General features: G+C 36.1%; 1 protein-coding gene across 1 annotated transcript in view; it reads left to right on the top strand.

The window, feature by feature from the left end:
* Nucleotides 1-19,550, top strand: part of LOC120633770 — a 182,522-nt gene that overhangs the window by 130,535 nt on the left and 32,437 nt on the right. Inside the window, exon 2 of the mRNA XM_039904111.1 lies at nt 12,695-13,011. Coding sequence (XP_039760045.1) covers nt 12,695-13,011 — 317 coding nt within the window. The remainder of the gene's footprint in view (nt 1-12,694; nt 13,012-19,550) is intronic.

The following is a 19,550-nucleotide window of genomic DNA, read 5'->3' as shown; positions in this document are numbered from 1 at the left end:
ACTGCGTCATCACAAGAAAGTGTTATTTTGTGCGATTATATTTACAGCCTTTACTTAAAAAAGGGCGCAAGTTCGTGTTGTTAAAATCTATGAAACTTTGATCTGATCGAAGAAGCATGCAATGACCACTTTTTATACTTGTCCTTTTAAATCGTTTAGACGTAGGAAGCTTACGATCGTCGCTCGTGCGGCGAATTAATATTCAATCACTGTGATCTCTATTACCTAAGATTTAAGGCCTATCGGTGGGATGCGAATGCGCTACTATATTTCTATTTATAAGTCCAATCGTGACCAGTTGCCCGGTCGTCAACTTAATTGTTGTTAAATACTTAATCTCATCTTGTCCGCCCGTATAACTGTTCAAACCGGTTCGGGCTGCACAAATAATTATTGTGATTTAAAAACCCCACCCAGCCTTCGCTTTGAAGTTACAATTTGCGCTTTACTTGATAATAAAATGCTGAATATGATTTAGTGACAAAGGAATGTTTATTCATTTACACGACTTTTAAAAAGCCTAATAGGTAGAGTATTCAGTTAATTATTTTAAAGTAGAATTCAATGTTATAAATATTATATTCATTTAAAGGTTTATAAAGCCAAATATGGTAACATTTTAATCATTGTTAATGGCTTAAAAAACCTGCTGCGTTACTGCAAGGATTATACAATTCTTTTAAACTTTAACCAAATGAACATTTTATTTTTGTGGAATAACTTTTTTTAAATAAACATTCATAATCAGAAACTTAATCTTTGCTTCGAAATTATTTCTTATTCCAATTAGAAATAGTTTCAGTAATTTTTCAGTAATTTAATTGGAGTAATTTTGATAGAAAATTAATCCAAATAAATTATATCTATATATATATATATATATATATCTATATATATATAAAAGAAATTTCTTTTATATATATATATATATATAAAAGAAAGTTGTGTCAGTTACACTTACGCTGGTCAATTTTTATGATATTAGATTTTTTGGATTCCTCTTGGACCGGAATAATATAATAAGTATTAAAATTTAATATTCATAAAAAAAAAAAATGATCCGCAGTATAAAGTTTTGAGAAATTTAAGAGTTAGTTTTATAAAAAATGCCACAAGAACTACAAAGCAGTTTGTACATAAACACTTAAACCCCAAACCACTGGAAACCGCAAGTAGATATAAAATACATGTAAGTTTTAGGATGCTATATCTGAAATCAACTTATCAACAAAAGCTACGTAAACCTTCTTAGCAGATAATAGAAAATAAACATAAACAATTAAAATTTCAAGATAATTAGGACATTTTGAAGTCAGTGAGCGCTAGTGAGTAGAAGGTACCGGGTTCGTTTCCGGGCAGCGACCATTTGTGAATTTTTAAGCTAGTAACCACCCTACGGATAAAAACGTGCCGCTAAGCGATTTAGTGATCAAGTGAGATGTAGCGTAAAAACCGATTAGCGGTATGTTATCATACAGGTTAGCCCGCTTCCATCTTAGAATGCATCAAAGTCAAAGTCAAAGTCAAATATTTCTTTATTCAAATAGGCACATAGATGGGACTTTTGATGCGTACATTACATGTAAAATATGACATAGGAGTGAGTTGATGGCGATAAATAAATTCGTCAACTTAAAACTAAAGCTACGAGGGTTCCAAACGCGCCCTGGTCTAAGAAGAACCCACAACATAATAGGCCGGTTTTTATTAAAATCATCACTTACAACCAGGTGAGGTTGCAGTCAAGAGCTAACTTGCAGTGGAATAAAAAAAAACATCTTTATACGTGATGATTTATGAAGTACCAACTGAATTTATCCATTCATAGTCATCATCCATCCCACCCACTACAGAACACGAGTCTCCTCCCACAATGAAAATGCGTTAAGGCCGTAGTCCATCACGCTGGCCCAGTGCGAACTGGTGGACTCCACACACCTTTGAGAACATTATTTAGAACTCTCAGGCATGTTTCCCCCCGATCCTTCAAAATTCAAAATTCAAAATTAATTTATTTCAAATAGGCCTAATATAAGCACTTTTGAAACGTCAAGTCTGTCTGTTTGTAGTGATTCTACCCCCGGTTCGGAAGGCAGATTCTACCGAGAAGAAGCCGGCAAGAAACTCAGCAGTTGCTCTTTTCCAACATCAACAATTTACATTTTGCATTTTAACATTCATTTTTCTATCTTGTGAGAGCTGAAAGCGGAGCCGGATGCTTCCAAGCAACCTTGTCATTAAAAAACCTTCACCGTTGAAGCAAGTGATATTTTAATTACTTAAAAACGCACATAACGTTGAAAAGGTTAGAGGCGTGCTGGGATTCGAACTCGGCCCTCCGAATGTGAAGTCGAGCTTCTATCCAATGCGCTATCACCGCTACCATCAACACGCTTCTTTGATGGAAACAAAATATGAGAATCATCATTTCAGTTAACAATTATTTAGAAACTGGTTAATATGCACATTCAATTATCCACTTCAGGTATTTTTTTGAAGACTGCTCGAACTGCTCTCTCGGAATTCAATAACTTTGTCAATCCCTTGTCCAGTACAGGGGATGACAAAATGATTGAATTGAGAAATCATTCCGTGATTAATTCTATTCGGAGCCATTCAAGTTAATGAATCTGTGGGAATTTCTGTTAAATGTTCTGGATTGTCCAGTTTTGATTCCCTTTTAGTTTTATTCTTACTGCTTTCATTGCAACAGTGGTTTTAGTTAATATTTTATTGTAGGATTATATTAGTAATTTATTGACATAATTCTATATCCTTTTTTCTATTATTCTAAGAGTCTTAAATTTATTTCATCTGAGTTGGCATGAGATACTTATTCTTTTCAGTCATGAGTTGCCAAAGTCCGTAACTTGCTAACCACAAGTATTAATTTGGCTATAACTACATTTCTAAAATAAAATGAAATGTCTAAATCACAGAATTAAGAACATACAGAAACCGTGTACAAGACTAATATTGAAGCATCAAAAACCACTCCGCTTTAGTAGTGTTTCTCGAACAGGCGGTTAGTTACTCCACTCCATTTAGCATTTTACTGATATTATTTTACCTTTAATGTCCTAAACTTTACTACAAAATGGGGAAAATGAAAAATTTGTGAGCTAGCAACATTTTGCGAGTGTGAAGCGCGTTCACTGTTTTTGAATACAATGCACTGCATGCAATAATGGAATAAATTCTGTGGTTTAAATAGACGTTTTACGATGCACTTTTGTTAAATGTCTATTAATGTCAGTTGTCATATAAGATATTTATCCATTTAACTATACGAAGCCAAACGTTTTGTCTTAAACCCGAGCTAAATAAATAAATAAAATAAATAATTTATATACTACGACAACGCACAAATCGCCATTTAGCCCTAAAGTAAGCGTAGCTTGGGTACTGAGATGACTGATGAATATTTTTGTGAATAATATACATAAATACTTATAATATACAGAAATCCACCAGACACTGAAAAACATTCATGTTTATAACACAATGATTTTCCAGTTTTGGAAATAGAACACACGGCCTTGGACTCAGAAAGCAGGGTCGCTGCAAACTGCGCCAATCAGCCGTCCATTGAAATATATGTAAATTGAGCTTTCAATACAATGCGAATAAGATCCATTCCGCTCAGACGCTCAAGTGTTCGACAGTGTCAGCGGCACGGCGCGCTCAACCGGGTCCTTGATTAACTCTGGAAAAGAAGATATTACGGAGATTTTAATGTAGGTACTTATTACAAATCTTTACATTAATACGATGCACACTTATATTCATGGAATCATTAAAGACCTGCCTCAACACTAATTGCCACATTAAACTTAAAGTGTCTAATCTGAACATGCTCTATGGTAGAATACGCCATAGTTGACGTGGCTTATCTCCCATCGATGCTTGATTTATGGGGGTCATAAAACTGACCGTTTTATAGAGGCCAAGTGTTTAATGCCATAGCCTTGTTTATATTAAAACCAAGTGTCTATTGAAGTTCGTTTGGTTTTGTTTTGTGGATACTTTTACAATTGCTTTTATGTTGTAAGTTTGTTTATGTTAAATCACATTGATCTCATCGATTTGCGATTTCTTTATTGTTTATATGTTTGTTACGTATATATATTTTATTGCTATTTGGTAATAAAATATTTTTATGGGTTGATGATGACATAAATCATTTAACGGCCCACTATAGGACATAGGTCACCTCTCTGATATAAATATACTAATTTAGGCTGATTCGGTCATTACCTGAACCGTGTCGCGTGAAGGGAACCGACTCTGTCGTGTCATGAGTGCGGTGCACATCCACGAGGAGTGTCAGGTGGTATCCTCAGCGCCGCACTCTGGTAGCGGAAATCGGCGGGGACCTCTCGCTGCCCAGCGTTGTATTTGCCATGGTGAGCAACGAGAGGTTTTGGGAAGCCGTTGTTGACTTCTGCGAAGAAGTTATCTCGCAGAAGGTGGCCGCGGAGCGAATGCGTGATGAAGTTGTAGACGCAAATCCGCTCCGGCGTAGACGGGGTAGCGGCGGGTAGTTATTGGGCTACCTGTATCCTTACTGTCTGCGGGGGAGGGGGGTTCCACTGTCCTGATCTCCTCCTCTTTAGCGTAGTAGCCCTGGCAATCGGTTGGCAGACGTCTGATAAGTATACAACGGGTTCCCCGGACGTCTACTGCCGTGGTGGTTTGTAGTTTGGGAAAACGAGTCCCACTTAACCCTTACCTGTCCTGCCCAAAAGGACAGAGATAGCCATAAAGATTGGATAGAAGCAGGCGTTACTTTGCGGAAATCCATGATCAATTATGAAAATTAGGCTTCATCTGCTATAGTCCGCGAAAAGCAGGAGAATCTGTATGGTTTAATTTATAATTTCTTCAATCCTTATACTCCACAACACAGATCTTCGGCAATGTACCCTCTACGCACGTTTCGCTCCGAAACCGGAGCATCCTCAGGAGATGTTGATTTTATAATGAATAATTTTTGTCGGTTGCGAACATTTTGCATTTTAAATTTATAAAATTGATATATCCTCCAAGTGTAGGTAAAAACACTTATAAAAGTTATAAATAGTCCGTCTCTACATTTTAGGCCATAACTTGTAAACATTTAAATGAATTAATCGTATTTATTTGATCAATTAAGATTTTATACCTTATTATACTAGACTAGATATATAGCAAAAACAAACCCTTTTCATCACCCAACACAGCTTGCGGTACTTTCATTTGCTAATACGAGTAATTCCAATAATGAACGGTTTTAAGCCTTCCTTAGGAGAAGATAATAAGGGTTTTAAAAGACCTAGGTGTGTAATTTGTTATCATCGTGAAGTCAATAATGTATGGGCGACATTATTTATCCGAGGTTTGTTATTAGAGTTACAGATAAGAGTCTTATATATTTTTCTATCATTTTCTTTTGAAATTTTCAACAAGAAAAAAGTGTGTGCGTGAAACCTTAAAGTGCGTTTGAAGTAAAACTATAAAAGTTTTACTTCAATCGCACTTTAATTATTTATTGATGAAAGAGTAAATGACAAATCCAAATATTTTTTTTTAAACTAGCTTATACCCGCTTCTTCGTCTGCGTTTGATTTTGTTTTTTGATGTCGCGTTCAATTTAGTTGTAGCAGTTCTAAAAACATTTAATGTATTCAGTATCGCTAAGCCTTAAATGACGGGTTTGCTGCCATACACTGAGGAGTTCTGTCCTCTATCTCCAACCACATTCAGATCTACACAAAGTTTGGGCAAAATTAAACACATATACCTCTATAGTACAAAAATAATTATTTAAATCGGTTATAATTTGTCGGAGTTATGGTGTAAAATCGTCAAACACTTTCATCCCCTCTCCCAAAGGAACCGAGCTTAATGTCGGGATAAAAAGTATCCTTTATTACTTCTAACACTTCCAAAAATATGTGTACAAAGTTTTATGAGGATCGGTAAAGTAGTTTTTGCGTGAAAGCGTAACAAACAAACTAACATTGACATTTATAATATTAGTAGGGTAGGGATACGGATAGGGATAGCGGACACTGCACAGACGTCTGACGTAAGCGTTACTTCCGTTAGAAAAAAAACTGAGTTACTCCCTAGTCGCGCCTAAAGAAGTTTTACTTCAAAAACCACCACTTTGAAGTTAGGGAAATAAAAGAAAAATAGTAATACAAAGACAGAAGTAGAGTGTAAAAGGCAGCCTTATCGCTTAGTAGCGATCTCTGCCCGGCAACCTTAGGATTAGGACAAGATGAGCGATGCAAATCATCGCTCGTGTTGGAATGAAAAAAATTTAAGAACTCACTCACGATACTTTTTAAGTAGTAGAGCTGTGTGATAGAGCTCGTCCGGGGAAGTACTCATCATCATCATCATCATCACATCAACCGATAGACGTCCACTGCTGGACATAGGTCTTTTGTAGGGAGTTCCAAGTTCCACGATTTTGAGCCGCTTGGATCCAACGGCTACCTGCGACGCGCTTAATGTCGTCTGTCCACCTCGTTAGGGGTCGACCAACGCTGCGCTTACCAGTACGGGGCTGCCATTCCAGCACCTTGGGACCCCAACGTCCATCCTTTCTCCGAACTATGTGCCCGGCCCATTGCCACTTAAGCTTCGCGACTCGTTGAGCTATGTCGGTAACTTTGGTTCTTCTACGAATCTCCACATTTCTGATTCGATCGCGTAGAGATACTCCGAGCATAGCTCTCTCCATCGCCCGCTGAGTGACTCTAAGCCTTCTTCTACATGCTTGGGGAAGTACTACTACATGCTTATTTCTGCCGCCAAGCAGCAATGCTGTTTTCCTGTCTAAAGGGCAATGCTTAACACCTAAGCCTCAGGTTAATAAAGTTTTATAAACGTTTTGCATGCTCTGCGATGTGTTACTCTGTTTATAGGCGTAGTAGTAGTAGTAGTTTCCACTTGTCATCGGGTGGGTCTGTTAGGTCCATCTACTATTCCTGTAATAATAAAGTTTAAATTAGCATGTTCAATGATCGGAGCTCCTGGAATCGAATGAATGAATGAATGAATGAATGAATGAATACACTTTTATTGTACACCACATAAACATAAAAAATTAAAAGTAGAAATTTAACAAAAGGTATACAATTTGGCGGCCTTATCGCTACATAGCGATCTCTTCCAGGCAACCAAAGGCGTTAAAAACAGCTCAAGAAGAGAGGCAGGTGGTGCATTTAACTGTACTGTGTTGCAAATAAACATGCATAAACCTATATATACAAATATAATATGTACATATAACAAACTTACAATAAAATATATCGATTTCCGGGCCGGACCAAAATTCGTTAGGCATTTGGTTCCGCCATATAATTCTCAGATCCCGCGATTAAGCTCGATTAAGCATGTTAAGACGTTGATGCGAAGTTCTGAAATTATAGATATTCAAAAACTTTGAGTATGATAGTTTCTATATAACCGTCTGAAATCGTTTATTTGAATAGCAACGGGAATCAAGTATAAACATCACAGTTTTACTTATCAGAAACTGTACGCGGACGTAATTGCTGGCAACGACTAGTATAAAATAATAACGTAGTATAGCCACAGTATAAATAATATATAGTACCTACTGGCATAACGTAGGCTGTAGGTTGTAGAAACACCTGTGTTACGCATCGGATAAAAACTCGCAAGGCGACAGAGTTGTGTGGACCTACTTTGTTGCTAAAACTTTAAATTAATACATATAAACAACTAGCTGTTGCCCGCGACTTCGTCTGCGTTTGATTTTGTTTTTAAAGTATTCAGTATCGCTAAGCTTTAAATGAGTGTAGTAGTATATATTTATAACATGTGACTGCCAATTAATTATAGACAAATAATTTGCAATAAAATAAAATTGTGACTATAATTAAAGATCTAAGCTATCCTATCTCTTAAGTTGGACCAGACCGCTCACGGTGAGCCAATTTAATTTTAAATCGGTTAAGTAGTTTAGGAGTCCATCGCGGACAAACATCGTGACAGGAGATTTATATATATTAAGATTAAATTCTTCAAAAAAATAGGCATTATTTATGAAATACCTATAAAATAATTAAATATATTAGTTGCAATTAAATAGTTAAGGTAGGTATTACTTTTTTCTTTGGTGTACAATAAAAGTGTATTCATTCTTTCACTTATTAATTCATAGGTTGTAATCAATGGTTTATTTAATTTATTTATTCTTTTAAGCGGTGATAGCCCATGGATAAAGATTCGACTTTCCTCTCAAGGGGGCCGAGTTTGATCTCCGGCGAGAACCTCTAAGTTCGGAGTTAAGTTTCTAAAAGTCTGTGAAGTCCACCAATTTGCACTTGGCCAGCGTGGTGTCTACCCACCACCAAGCCCTTCCGTTTCTGAGAGGAGACCCACGCCCTGTAGTGGGCTCGTAATGAGTTGATAATAATGATGAGTACATTAGTACATATCCATTGTTATTTTAGACATCGTATACTGTTTAACTCAGTTCAAATTTTTTGAACGCGTCGTAAACTAATTTTTGTGACTATCTTGGCGATAGTATTTGTTAGTAGTTATTTGTTAGATGTGGAAGATTACACACAAGTGTTTTTTATTTATAAGAATTACATACTTATTTTGCACATACAGTACAGATACATGGATACATAAAAAGAAAAACAAGTATACAGGTGTTGCATACCAATCAATTACATTACCTGTGCTGAAAAGATTTGGAACAAGGAATACGGCAATATAATTGTTATTCGATGAATTAAAAAAAGCTATAACAATTACGAGTTTTTCCAATTATAGCAATACATATTGTATCACTCGTGCTGCAAAACAATAATAACCACAATACTTATGTAATATAATACACTCGTGTGCGGTTACTCAGCGAACCGTGTCCACTATAGAATAATCACTTGAAAACAGAACAGAGGGTCATCTGTCTCTTTCTAACGGCGACCAACCTGCACGTGTGTTAAGGACTCGAAAATAGGGATTGTTTTTTTCCGTTAATCCAGTAAAACTATTAATAACAATATTAATTATAATAACTTTTTACTTATTACTAGGCCCATAGGTGGCACTTTTGATGCGTACATAAGAATTACACGGTAGTGAGATAACGGCGATAACCACATTCGTAAACTTAAAACTCAAGCTACGAGGGTTCCAAACGCGTCCTGGTCTAAGGAGAAGCCCACAAAAAACTTAGCCGGGTGTTTTTTTTTGTTATCACCATCTCACAATGTCATTTAAAATTATTAGAAGAGCAAAATGGTTAGAGCAATAATTTACACACAAAAATTTCGTGTATGTAACATTATTTGAACCTACAGCTATGCGTTCATTAATATCTAATTCTAAGAGAGAGCTCCGATTACTTATATTTTTTGTTTAAATAGCAAAATTATACTACTTATAGGATTGGGGAACACAAAATAACAATCCTATTTAATATATATATTAAGTAATAACTGTTTATTGTAAATACAAAACACATTTACTTTATAAGTTTTACATCTTTCGTTAGCAGCTAAGTTTTCAACCTTTTATTCTCATCAACCGTTAACAGTTTCTAACCATAGACAATAATGTTGCTACTATCATAAAATACAAAGGCGAATCGCCACATACTTATTATTAAGTCTTCTTAGAAGATGCTCTGGTCTGCTCAGGCTTTGGTCTGGGCTAGTCACCACCCTCCCGACAAAGATGTGGCAAAGCGATTTAGCGTTCCGGAACGTTGTGGAGGACCTTATTAGGGGCATGGGTTTAATATAACTCATGCACTTACCACCAGGGGAGATTGCAGTCAAGGAAGTCTAACTTGTAGAGTAATAAAAAAAATGGATATAAAATATGATTGCTTATGGGTGCGGTTACACATAGTACCTCATCCACTATAGGATAGTCATTGCACTTGAGAGCGGGACAACTGATCTCCTGTCTCCCTCCCACGGCGGCCGGTCCCTGCACGTGTGTCAAGACTCATGACAAAACGGGTTTCGCCTTTGGACGGCACAAGATTTTATTAATTTGTATTTCTCTACTACTAGCTTTTTACTGAGGCTTCATTCGCACGAACTGAATATAACTTGAAATATATGTATCTGATTTAATTTCGAAATAACTGCCACTTGATTATGTTTACGATTGCTTAGCATTACATTACATGGCATACTTTGGTTTTAGAAAATAATACCGTCTGTCAGTTTGTTCTGAATCTAAGACTTTGAGAGCTAATCTTTGAAAATGGTCGAACTAATTTTCACAGAAGTTGTACAGCCAATTTACAATTACACAGTGTGATTTACTACTTTCTATTCCTAAAATAAATTTCTAAAGTTCTTCTTAACTTTTGGAGGAGAGTGCCTTGTTTTTTTTCAACACTAAATTGTATTTATAACACAGACAAAATAATATAACTATAATAGATAATAAGATAACTATAATATTGAAAAGTGACAATCGATTTAACTAGTACCGTTACTGATTATCAAACTTGTAAGTGTGGTTTTAACAATATATTTTTGACGATTTTTGTCTTTGTGTATCTATGCCACAAAATCGTTCAAACAGATAAAAGTTTAAACGAGTTTTTAGACCAAAATGCCAAAATATGACGTAGAATGAATAATAGATAGATAATATTTCTACGTATCGGTTTCTTCACATCCGACTTCGTCATCATTTTATGTTTTGCTCGGACATTTGCTATGGTAAAAATATAATGTACCTACTTATAGATTTACAGACACACCTACTGTACAAATTTATTGTAATATAAATTTCAACCTTCACAAGTTTCCTGGTACCCTGGTAGTGGTATCATCGATCTCACTGATAACAAATTGCTTCCCTTTGTTCTGTCGATGTTTTTTTTTATTTTATGCATTTGTCATAATGTCCTTTCTTTTTCTGAGAGCCTGGTAGATACTGAAGTGTTAAGCAAATTATTTAAACGTTTAATAGCAGTGAGCTTGTTCCGATAGGAACATATAATCTAGGCATCATCGAGTAATACTTATGGCGTGCTTATTTGAAAATCTTCTTTTTTTTCCACTCTGAGGTCACAGGGGTAGTTATTTGACCAATGGTTATAAATTTGTCCATTGTCCATTAGTTATTTCAAAAGGCTTTTGAGATACGTAAATTAGATTAAAAATGAGAAACAACATTTTTTTTATTGAGCTTTTTACTCCCTCTTTTACATGGTAGCTAATCAAAATACAAGATGGATGGATCTATAAATTTAACATTTTTTCTTCAATCTTATTATCCTTTAAAACTGTTTAAACTCCTTTAAAAATAACATTTACTTTTACCCGATGCGGAACTCTATGCACCTAATATTAGAAACTGATTTGCTCCGACTATATTTTTCCTTTCGCCAACCGTACGATCGCCAGAAGCTAAATGCTACTGTAGACCATTTTTTAATCAACATAATCGATTCTCGGATAGCTATTAAACATTTTGCTTTTATTTACTGCCAGTAGTTAGTTGGAGAAACTGGTTATAGAATTGCTTTGAGCTTCGGTTTTCAACTGTTTTGAAGATTTTGTTTCGGTTTTATGAGTATTTTATTATCCACTATTTTTCTTTCTTCCTGTTTCATCACTAAGTAAAAATATTTAGAATGAAGTTATAGCCATACGGAAACCAGTATGAAATAAAGATAATATTTATTGTTCATTGTAATTTATCTTTATTTCATACTGGTAGCTCTATGTCTATAATATAATTACTCTATATAAGCTAACTTCTTTTATTTAATTAATGTTTTCACTGTCACTTTCAAACAACTGAAAAAAGGAATAAGGTTCTTTATTCATATATTTTTTTTTTAGCTTTTTTAACTTAGAGGATTGCAAACAAGCCCTCTAAAAAGCGTGAATTTTTGTTAAGCAAAAAACCGATTTCTTCATAACACAAAATTAAAAGGAAATTGTTAAACACTAATATCCAAAACATTTTTAAGTCGTTGCCAAGTAAAATAAAATGAATATTACAAAGTATGTAGTTATTTTACCATTCGTTAATAACAAAATATACCAAAGAAGTTATTTAGTAATTTTTATATTTTACTTAGCACCAAATGAATTTTGCGGACAAAAATATTTCTTGCTTTTTAGTTGATATAATATTTATTACAAAAGTTGGTTTCGTTTGTCAAACTTTTTTTAGATACTAAAACAAAAAAAACTAAGTCAAGAAGTTCAAACTTCGTCCGCATTGGCTTGAAGATTAACGACCAATCTCGTAGATGCCAACAATCTTCTGATTGGCCGAAAGAAGGACGCAATATTGCAAGCGTTGGGTCGCTTTTACCTCATCAGCTCAACCACAGGACGTACTGTTACTGGACATAGGTCTTTTGTAGGGATTTCCGCTCGTAACGGTTTTGTACCTCTTGTGTCCAGCGAGTTCCTCAAACTCGTTATATAATTTACCCAGCTCATGGAGGTCTACTACTACGCTTCCCAGTGCTAGGTCACGTCTATCACGGTAGCCACAACGTCCATCGGCTGCTTTTCCAAGCTATGTGTCTTTTTCACTTCAGCTTCGAGAATCGTTGAGCTATTAATAAACAAATAAATGTACTACGATATATACATCGCCATCTCGACGTGTCTGTCCCCCACCTTTAAACATCTAACAACCGTTTCTAATCAATAAAATTTGTCAACAGATCGTCCATACTCCGAATCCGACATCGAAAGACAACCACCGCCAGTCCAACAGTGTCGCCGCTCAGCTTCATCCCCCCCACTAACATTAACCTTCGACAGCGACCTTGAAGACGACGTGTTCCTCCCAAGATCAGACCCCGGGAACGACAGGTTCTCTACCACTAACCTAGAGATATTCAGATATGGAAGGACACCTGCCGGGGTGTTATTAAGTCCAAGGAGGGAGAGGTCTTTCAACTTTTCGGTGACCAGCGAGAAGCATTGGCGGGATAAGGGAGGGACAGACGTCGCAGATGGTGTTATGGATGCTGATGTTGTAAGTACAGCTTTTTTAAATATTTTAGTTGGTGGAAAGTTTGCAATTAAATTATTAATAAAAGACGACATCAAACGAGTCGCTGGGAGACAAAAGACCTATGTCCAGCAGTGGACTTCAATAGGTTGAAGTGAAATCGAACCAAATCGATCTCGTGATCAAAGTCAAAGTCAAAAATATCTTTATTCAAGTAGGCCAATAGGTGGCACTTTTGATGCGTACATGATGTCTGTTACGCTTCATTGTTTTGCGGGGGAAGTGGATAGGTAGGGGAAATGGAAGTTATACGAGATGCTGCATTTTAGATACTATGACCTTCGTCACCGCGACGCTGATGGTAGAATCGACTGGAGATCGCGGGGACGCCCGAACCCCCCTGGGAAACTAACCGGTCGCCAATCGGCACGATGGAGGCCATCAAGGATGATATAAAATGAAGAAGTTCTCCAGTACGAGTTATAAAAAACTTAAGGATAGACATTGTAAAAGTTATAAAAAGCCTACCCTCAAGTATGTATAACTCATACTGGATAGTTTCTTAATTTTAAACCATCTGCATACCCTGTGCATACCCTCAATGCACGCCCAGTGAATTAGGCAATGCCTAAATTAGTAAAGCCTAATAAACAAATAATAGTCACCTAATAATCACCAACTCTTAGGTGATAGCTATTGGTAAACGGTTCATAAATTTCTAGGAATCTCCTTAGATTTTGGCGGCCGATTGGCGCAGTGGGCAGCGACCCTGCTTTCAGAGTCGTGGCCGTGGGTTCGGTTCCCATAACTAAAAAATGTTTGTGTGCTGAACATGAATGTTCTTCAGTGTCTGGGTGTTTATATGTATAATAAAAGTATTTATTCATTAAAATATTCATCAGTCATCTTAGTACCCATAACACAAACTACGCTTACTTTAAATTGTGAGCAGATTTTTTTTTATGGGCAAGATGCAGTGCCGGATTTACCACGTAGCAAGAGTTGCAATTGCTGCGGGCCCCCCGGGGCGCATATTTAATACCGCTCATCTCTGCCTGACTGACTGACTGACTGACTGAATGACTGACTGACTGACTGACAGACACGCACAAGCACGTAGAGGTCTAAGTGTACGCCTATAGTAATTTACTACACTATTAATTACCCACAAAATTGTAAATACGTATTGATATACCTATAGATAGCAAATACGTATTGTATTTAAGATACGTTTATACGTATTTAAGATACGTATAGAGTATTGAATTATATTTTTACCACTTTATACTTAAGAACCCATAGCATATAAAGGGCTCTTTTAAAGAAATTGCTACGGGCCCCGGGCTTGCTCAATCAGGTACTGGCAAGATGGCGATGTGTTGTAGTATATTTATTTATTTGTTATTTAACTAGACGGCGCTCCTCGGTGCCATATAAATCGTGGTAGACTTATAGGCGATCGAATAAGTCAACGTGGGCCGAAAATCTGACACTAGGCACTCTGTTTTGCACCAGTTGTGCAATACGTGCGAAAAGTAAATACACCAAACGAGGCTTTTCTAAAAACTCGTACGTGCTTAATCCTTTGTTCGCGTGAAATATGAATCATGTTTTGTTGAGTCGATGAACCGTGTATCATGCGTTGAGATACGTCTGCCTACAACTAACCTACAAGTTACAACTATATATTAATCGTCATGCTCGTAGAAGGACAGCGGATCTGGAATTATGTTTAACTTTTATAAGTGTTTTTTAATTCCATTTAAACTTAGCTCTTGACTAGATAGAGAGATAGCTCATAGAACATTGAAAAGTTAAATTGTAAACGCTGTGGCAAAGAGCAACTGAGCTTCTTGCCGGATTCTTCTCGGTAGAATCTGTCTTTCTAAAAGTTGGTAGAGTCACTACGTTTCCATAGGGTTAATAATAGGCCCACTACAGAGCACGCGACTCCTTCCACAATGAGAAGAGGTTAATGCTGTAGTCCACCACGCTGGCCCAATGCGATGTTTTCCTTCATCGTTAAAGCAATATTTTAATTACTTAAAACGCACATATCGCAGAAAAGTTAGAGGTGTGCTGGGATTGGAAAAGGCCTGCTTGAAATAAATAAATTTTTAATTTTTTTGACTGCAATGCACGACTTTTTCCGTAAGAGGTAAGCACAAAATATTTATAATTTAGCACAGTTTCTTCTTCAGAGTATGAGCGCACAGATAAAAATAATATCCAAAGAATAAAGGGGGTGTACTTCTCCTTTTCCCTGTTTCTGTTCTTTGGCAGGTGGCCATGTTAATTTTACTCCATGTCAAGAAGAAAATTATTCCAAATAAAGTAAGAAAACTTAAAGTAAAGTTAGTAATTAAAACCAAGGAGCACTTGTCTAAACTCATAAATTCACGCAAAACTTTTTAGTAGTTACATTATTAAAAAAATCTGCTAACAACTAAAATTAAAAGCAACGTAGCTTCAACAAACAATTGCTATTCGAAATGATCAGGCGTTAAGACATTAATTCTCGTGCAATACATTGATAGGATAGGGCAGTACAATAATTCCTTTAATGCCGCAGTAAAATAAAAAGAGCTGACTGAAGCGGAAATTAAATCTTTCCAATACTCACAGGTTTACGTTCGAATAAACTTTAGTGTGAGTGTTTTTGTTGTTATCATAACAAATATAGAGAAGGCTTTTTTATGTTTTGTTTTTAATGATAAGTTAAGCACATAGCTGCGATCTAAACTAACAGTCAAAACTGATGCACTCTGAGAAAGTAGCGTTAACTTAGAAGGGACTAAGTTAGCTCATAATCTTTTAAACCTTGATGTTTGTACGTACATGCGTTAATAATAATAATAATAATAATAAAACCAAACTTTGACGTCGGTACTCAGCAAAACAATTAGTCAATCACAGATTTGTTCTAAATAAAGTAAGTTACACCACCGGGGATTTTTTAATAACCGTCAATAACATCTAGATAATTAATAGGAAAACACATACCGATCACTCCGATCCGATACCGATCACCTTTTTTATGTTTCTCAAAAATACGTCAAATTGATGGAGAAACTGTGGGCGCCATGACCATCCACTGAAACTTATTAATTAAAATTATTTTAACAAGGTCAAGAATCTTTTCGTTTCACCCTTCGCATGGGAATAAATTAGAAAAAAGGAGTGAGCAACTTGGATGCAATATAGTCTTTGTTTCTGATTAAAAATTATATATTTAGAATGTATTATATAAATAGAACATCGGTAAAAATAGGCTAAAAGATGGTGAAAATCGCATAAAAATCCGTTGGGAAAAGTTTAAAGTGATAAACTCCTCACAACGATTTACTATAAACTAAGAAATTCATATTTAAGTAGGTATATGTTTAATATCAGAATAATTCCGCGCTAGCCTAGACTGAGGAAAACGGCGGAATCCTTCCCCTTATCTCGGAGAGCAGTTTTAAGTGTCCCTTTTATCATCACTGATATGTGATTATATTCGTAAAAGTCTGCCAACCCTCATTGTAGCAGGGTGGTGGTTTCAAGCTCAACATTATCTTATAAGAGTGCAGGTCAGTTCTTAGCAGTAGAATATTATTTAAGCTGATAATAAGAACAATAATGAGTATTACTGTGAATTATTTATATGCTTTCTTCATTCGCCTACTAAAATATCCAACGCGGAAGTTAACTTCAATTGTCACCGTTCCACTTATCATTCTCGCATCGTGTAGTTCTAATATTTATTCGCCCACATATGCGCGTACGCATCTTGGCACGCCGCCATTAAAATGTTTATTTCTGATCATATTCCAACTAGGACTCTGTGTCAGTGATGAAAAGCTCTGATGTTTTCAATTACCTACAGAATATTATTAAAAAGCTGTTTGCACATTCCACTAGACTAAGTGGTAGTTCCCATGTTCCTATACTAAATAATTGGTTTTGACTTGACTAACTGAAAAAAAAAATAATTAAATTCCCAAAGAGAAACACGCTTAGGAGAGGAAATGTTATAACGGTGTACCTACTGAATTGTATATAGGGATTATTAAGTATTAAATAAAAATCCAAAAATAATGTATGTAGCTTTTTGCTTCACCATTATATATTTTTGATTATCAAACATGCTATTAATAAGTCGTCTAGACAAACTATTTCTCTATTGAAGTCATTAAATGATATACTTATAGCATGGATTTAAAAGGATTAATTAGTTTGGTTGTAATTCAATTAGGTCACGGTATTTATGAAGTATGTCAGTAACTCCTATAGATATACTTTTAAACCGTTTAGTATATTGTGCAATTCTATAATAAATAATAATGATAATGATAAATATACTACCACAATACACACATCGCCATCTAGCCCCAAAGTAAGCGTAGCTTGTTTTATGGGTACTAAGATAGCTGCTGAATATTTTTTATGAATATAAAAATACTTATAACATACAGATATATATGTTACGGCGCAATTAGACCGTTATTTTTTTTTTTCTAGAAGCAGTAACCCACTTCGTCCTTATGGGATTTTCCAGATTTATTTACTAATTTAAAAAAAAATCTGTATAGCTAGAAAACTTAACTACAAACTAATTGCATACCTTATTTTGCTGTACTTTTCTTTTTTTGTGTACTTTATGTGGTGTGCACTGAAAGTATATTCATTCATTTATTCATTCATTCTGACTCTTGGGTATTCTTCCTGGTTTAGCTGAAAAAGCTTTGTATAAACCATTACAGAAACTAGTGTCACCAAAGATCTTGGTTTTAAGGTGTACATAACACCCTGACACAAAGTCATTTGGAAGTTCCGTCCAGTATTGGTCTCTTTTATCAACAACCGATCCGAAAAAAATAAGTGAAACCATGTAGATAAATTTTACTTAGTTTACCACGTGTAAATTATAATTTATCTGTGAAACCGTAACGCTAATAGTTCTTGAATGAACCACTGCCATAGTTTTTACTGAAAAAAAACGGATAAAGCCTTAAGGTCACATGCAATATAAAAATCAAGTGACTCCTATCATTTATTTAGTATATTATATAGGTACACGTCGCGTAGCGTTGGTACTATGCGCGTGTTTGTCTTTTATCTTCAATAGAGGTTAAACAACTTATTTAAACATTGCATAATATATAGGAAACACACACAGACATACTTAATTAAACATAATTATATGCAAAAGGCGGCCTTATCACTAAAAGTGATATCTTCCAGGCTTTGTAGGCTGGCAAGGTTGTCATGATTAAACACTTAGTATGTATGGAGAAATAAATATGCTACCTTTGATTTAACACCATTACAGTGTGATTCCTTATGAAATATACTCATGCACCCTTCAAAAGTATTTCGGATACACGTTGCAAAAAAATACAAAACCTCCTATTTATTGAAGCCGTCTCCATATTTTCCGACCGTCTTTGAAAGATGACTTTCACTCTCACTTTACGTTTAGAGTGAAATAAACTTATTTTAGTATTTAGTACGAAATTAATTGCCCCACAAAACATCGGGTAGGGAGGATTTACGTATTTTACGTATTATTGGATGGATTTGATGGTAGCTCGGGATTATAGTGACTCATTTCGTAGTAATGCTTAATAAAATGTTGCAGTATAATGAATTGCATTGCTTTTTTTATATTTTGTAATGAATTAAAAAGCAAGTGTGTATTGCGTGTTATTGTTTCAAAAAGAATTTTCGATAAGATAAAAACACGTAATGCCAAGCCGTTTAGCGTTCTCTTACGATGCCGCCGATAAGCAGACTAGGGGATATCATCAGCATCATCGTCAACCCCTCTTTTCTATGTTTTTTTCCTTTTGCGTCTTTTTGGTTGCCTGGAAGAAATCGCTATGTAGCGATAAGAACACCAAATTGTACTCTCTTGCGCAATGCGTACAAACTCGGAAGGTTCTGCTGAGATAATGTGTATTTCTACTATAAGGAATTGTGTGTCTTAACTCTGATTAGCTTCGACGACTGAGACTTGCGAATTCGGACTTGGTCCCATCATCGTCGAGTGCAGTCTTGGTGCTGAGGTCACCACTTTCAGATCAGAAGGTTTCGTGTTCAAATCACGTCGGGGTCCACTATACGGGAGCTATGGTGATACACTCGACCGTATCAATAGGAAGATCTTCCTCCGAGCGGGTGATCGTGCTCGGGGACCGATGTCCAGACAATTCATTTTTCGGATGGACATTTGCCGATACCCACCTGAGGGGTTGCTACGGCGTCACCGGGGAAGTGAGGCGAGCGCGAAAGCTTGCCATGAGAAGAGCCCCAGGGCTCAACGACATCGGGGGGGAGAGTGGGAGACGTCGACCCGAAGGTGCCTCCTGCGAGGACCTCGGCTCGGTTCGACGTTAATCTGACTGTTGGTGGACTTTTGGACTAATCATTGTTTAGTCCGAACGCCCCCGTGACCGTGGTAAGGATCCATGTCCGGATCACGTCAGGAATCGGGACCCTCCCAGACATTCATCTTTGGCAGTTGTATATATAGTAAATTTTTTCACCACGCTGACCAAGTTTGGATTGGTGTTGATTTT

This window comes from Pararge aegeria, chromosome 22, assembly GCF_905163445.1.
Source record: "Pararge aegeria chromosome 22, ilParAegt1.1, whole genome shotgun sequence".
Lineage (NCBI taxonomy): Eukaryota > Metazoa > Arthropoda > Insecta > Lepidoptera > Nymphalidae > Pararge > Pararge aegeria.
Note: the sequence above shows the minus strand (reverse complement) of the source record. Positions and strands in the feature narration are given on the sequence as shown.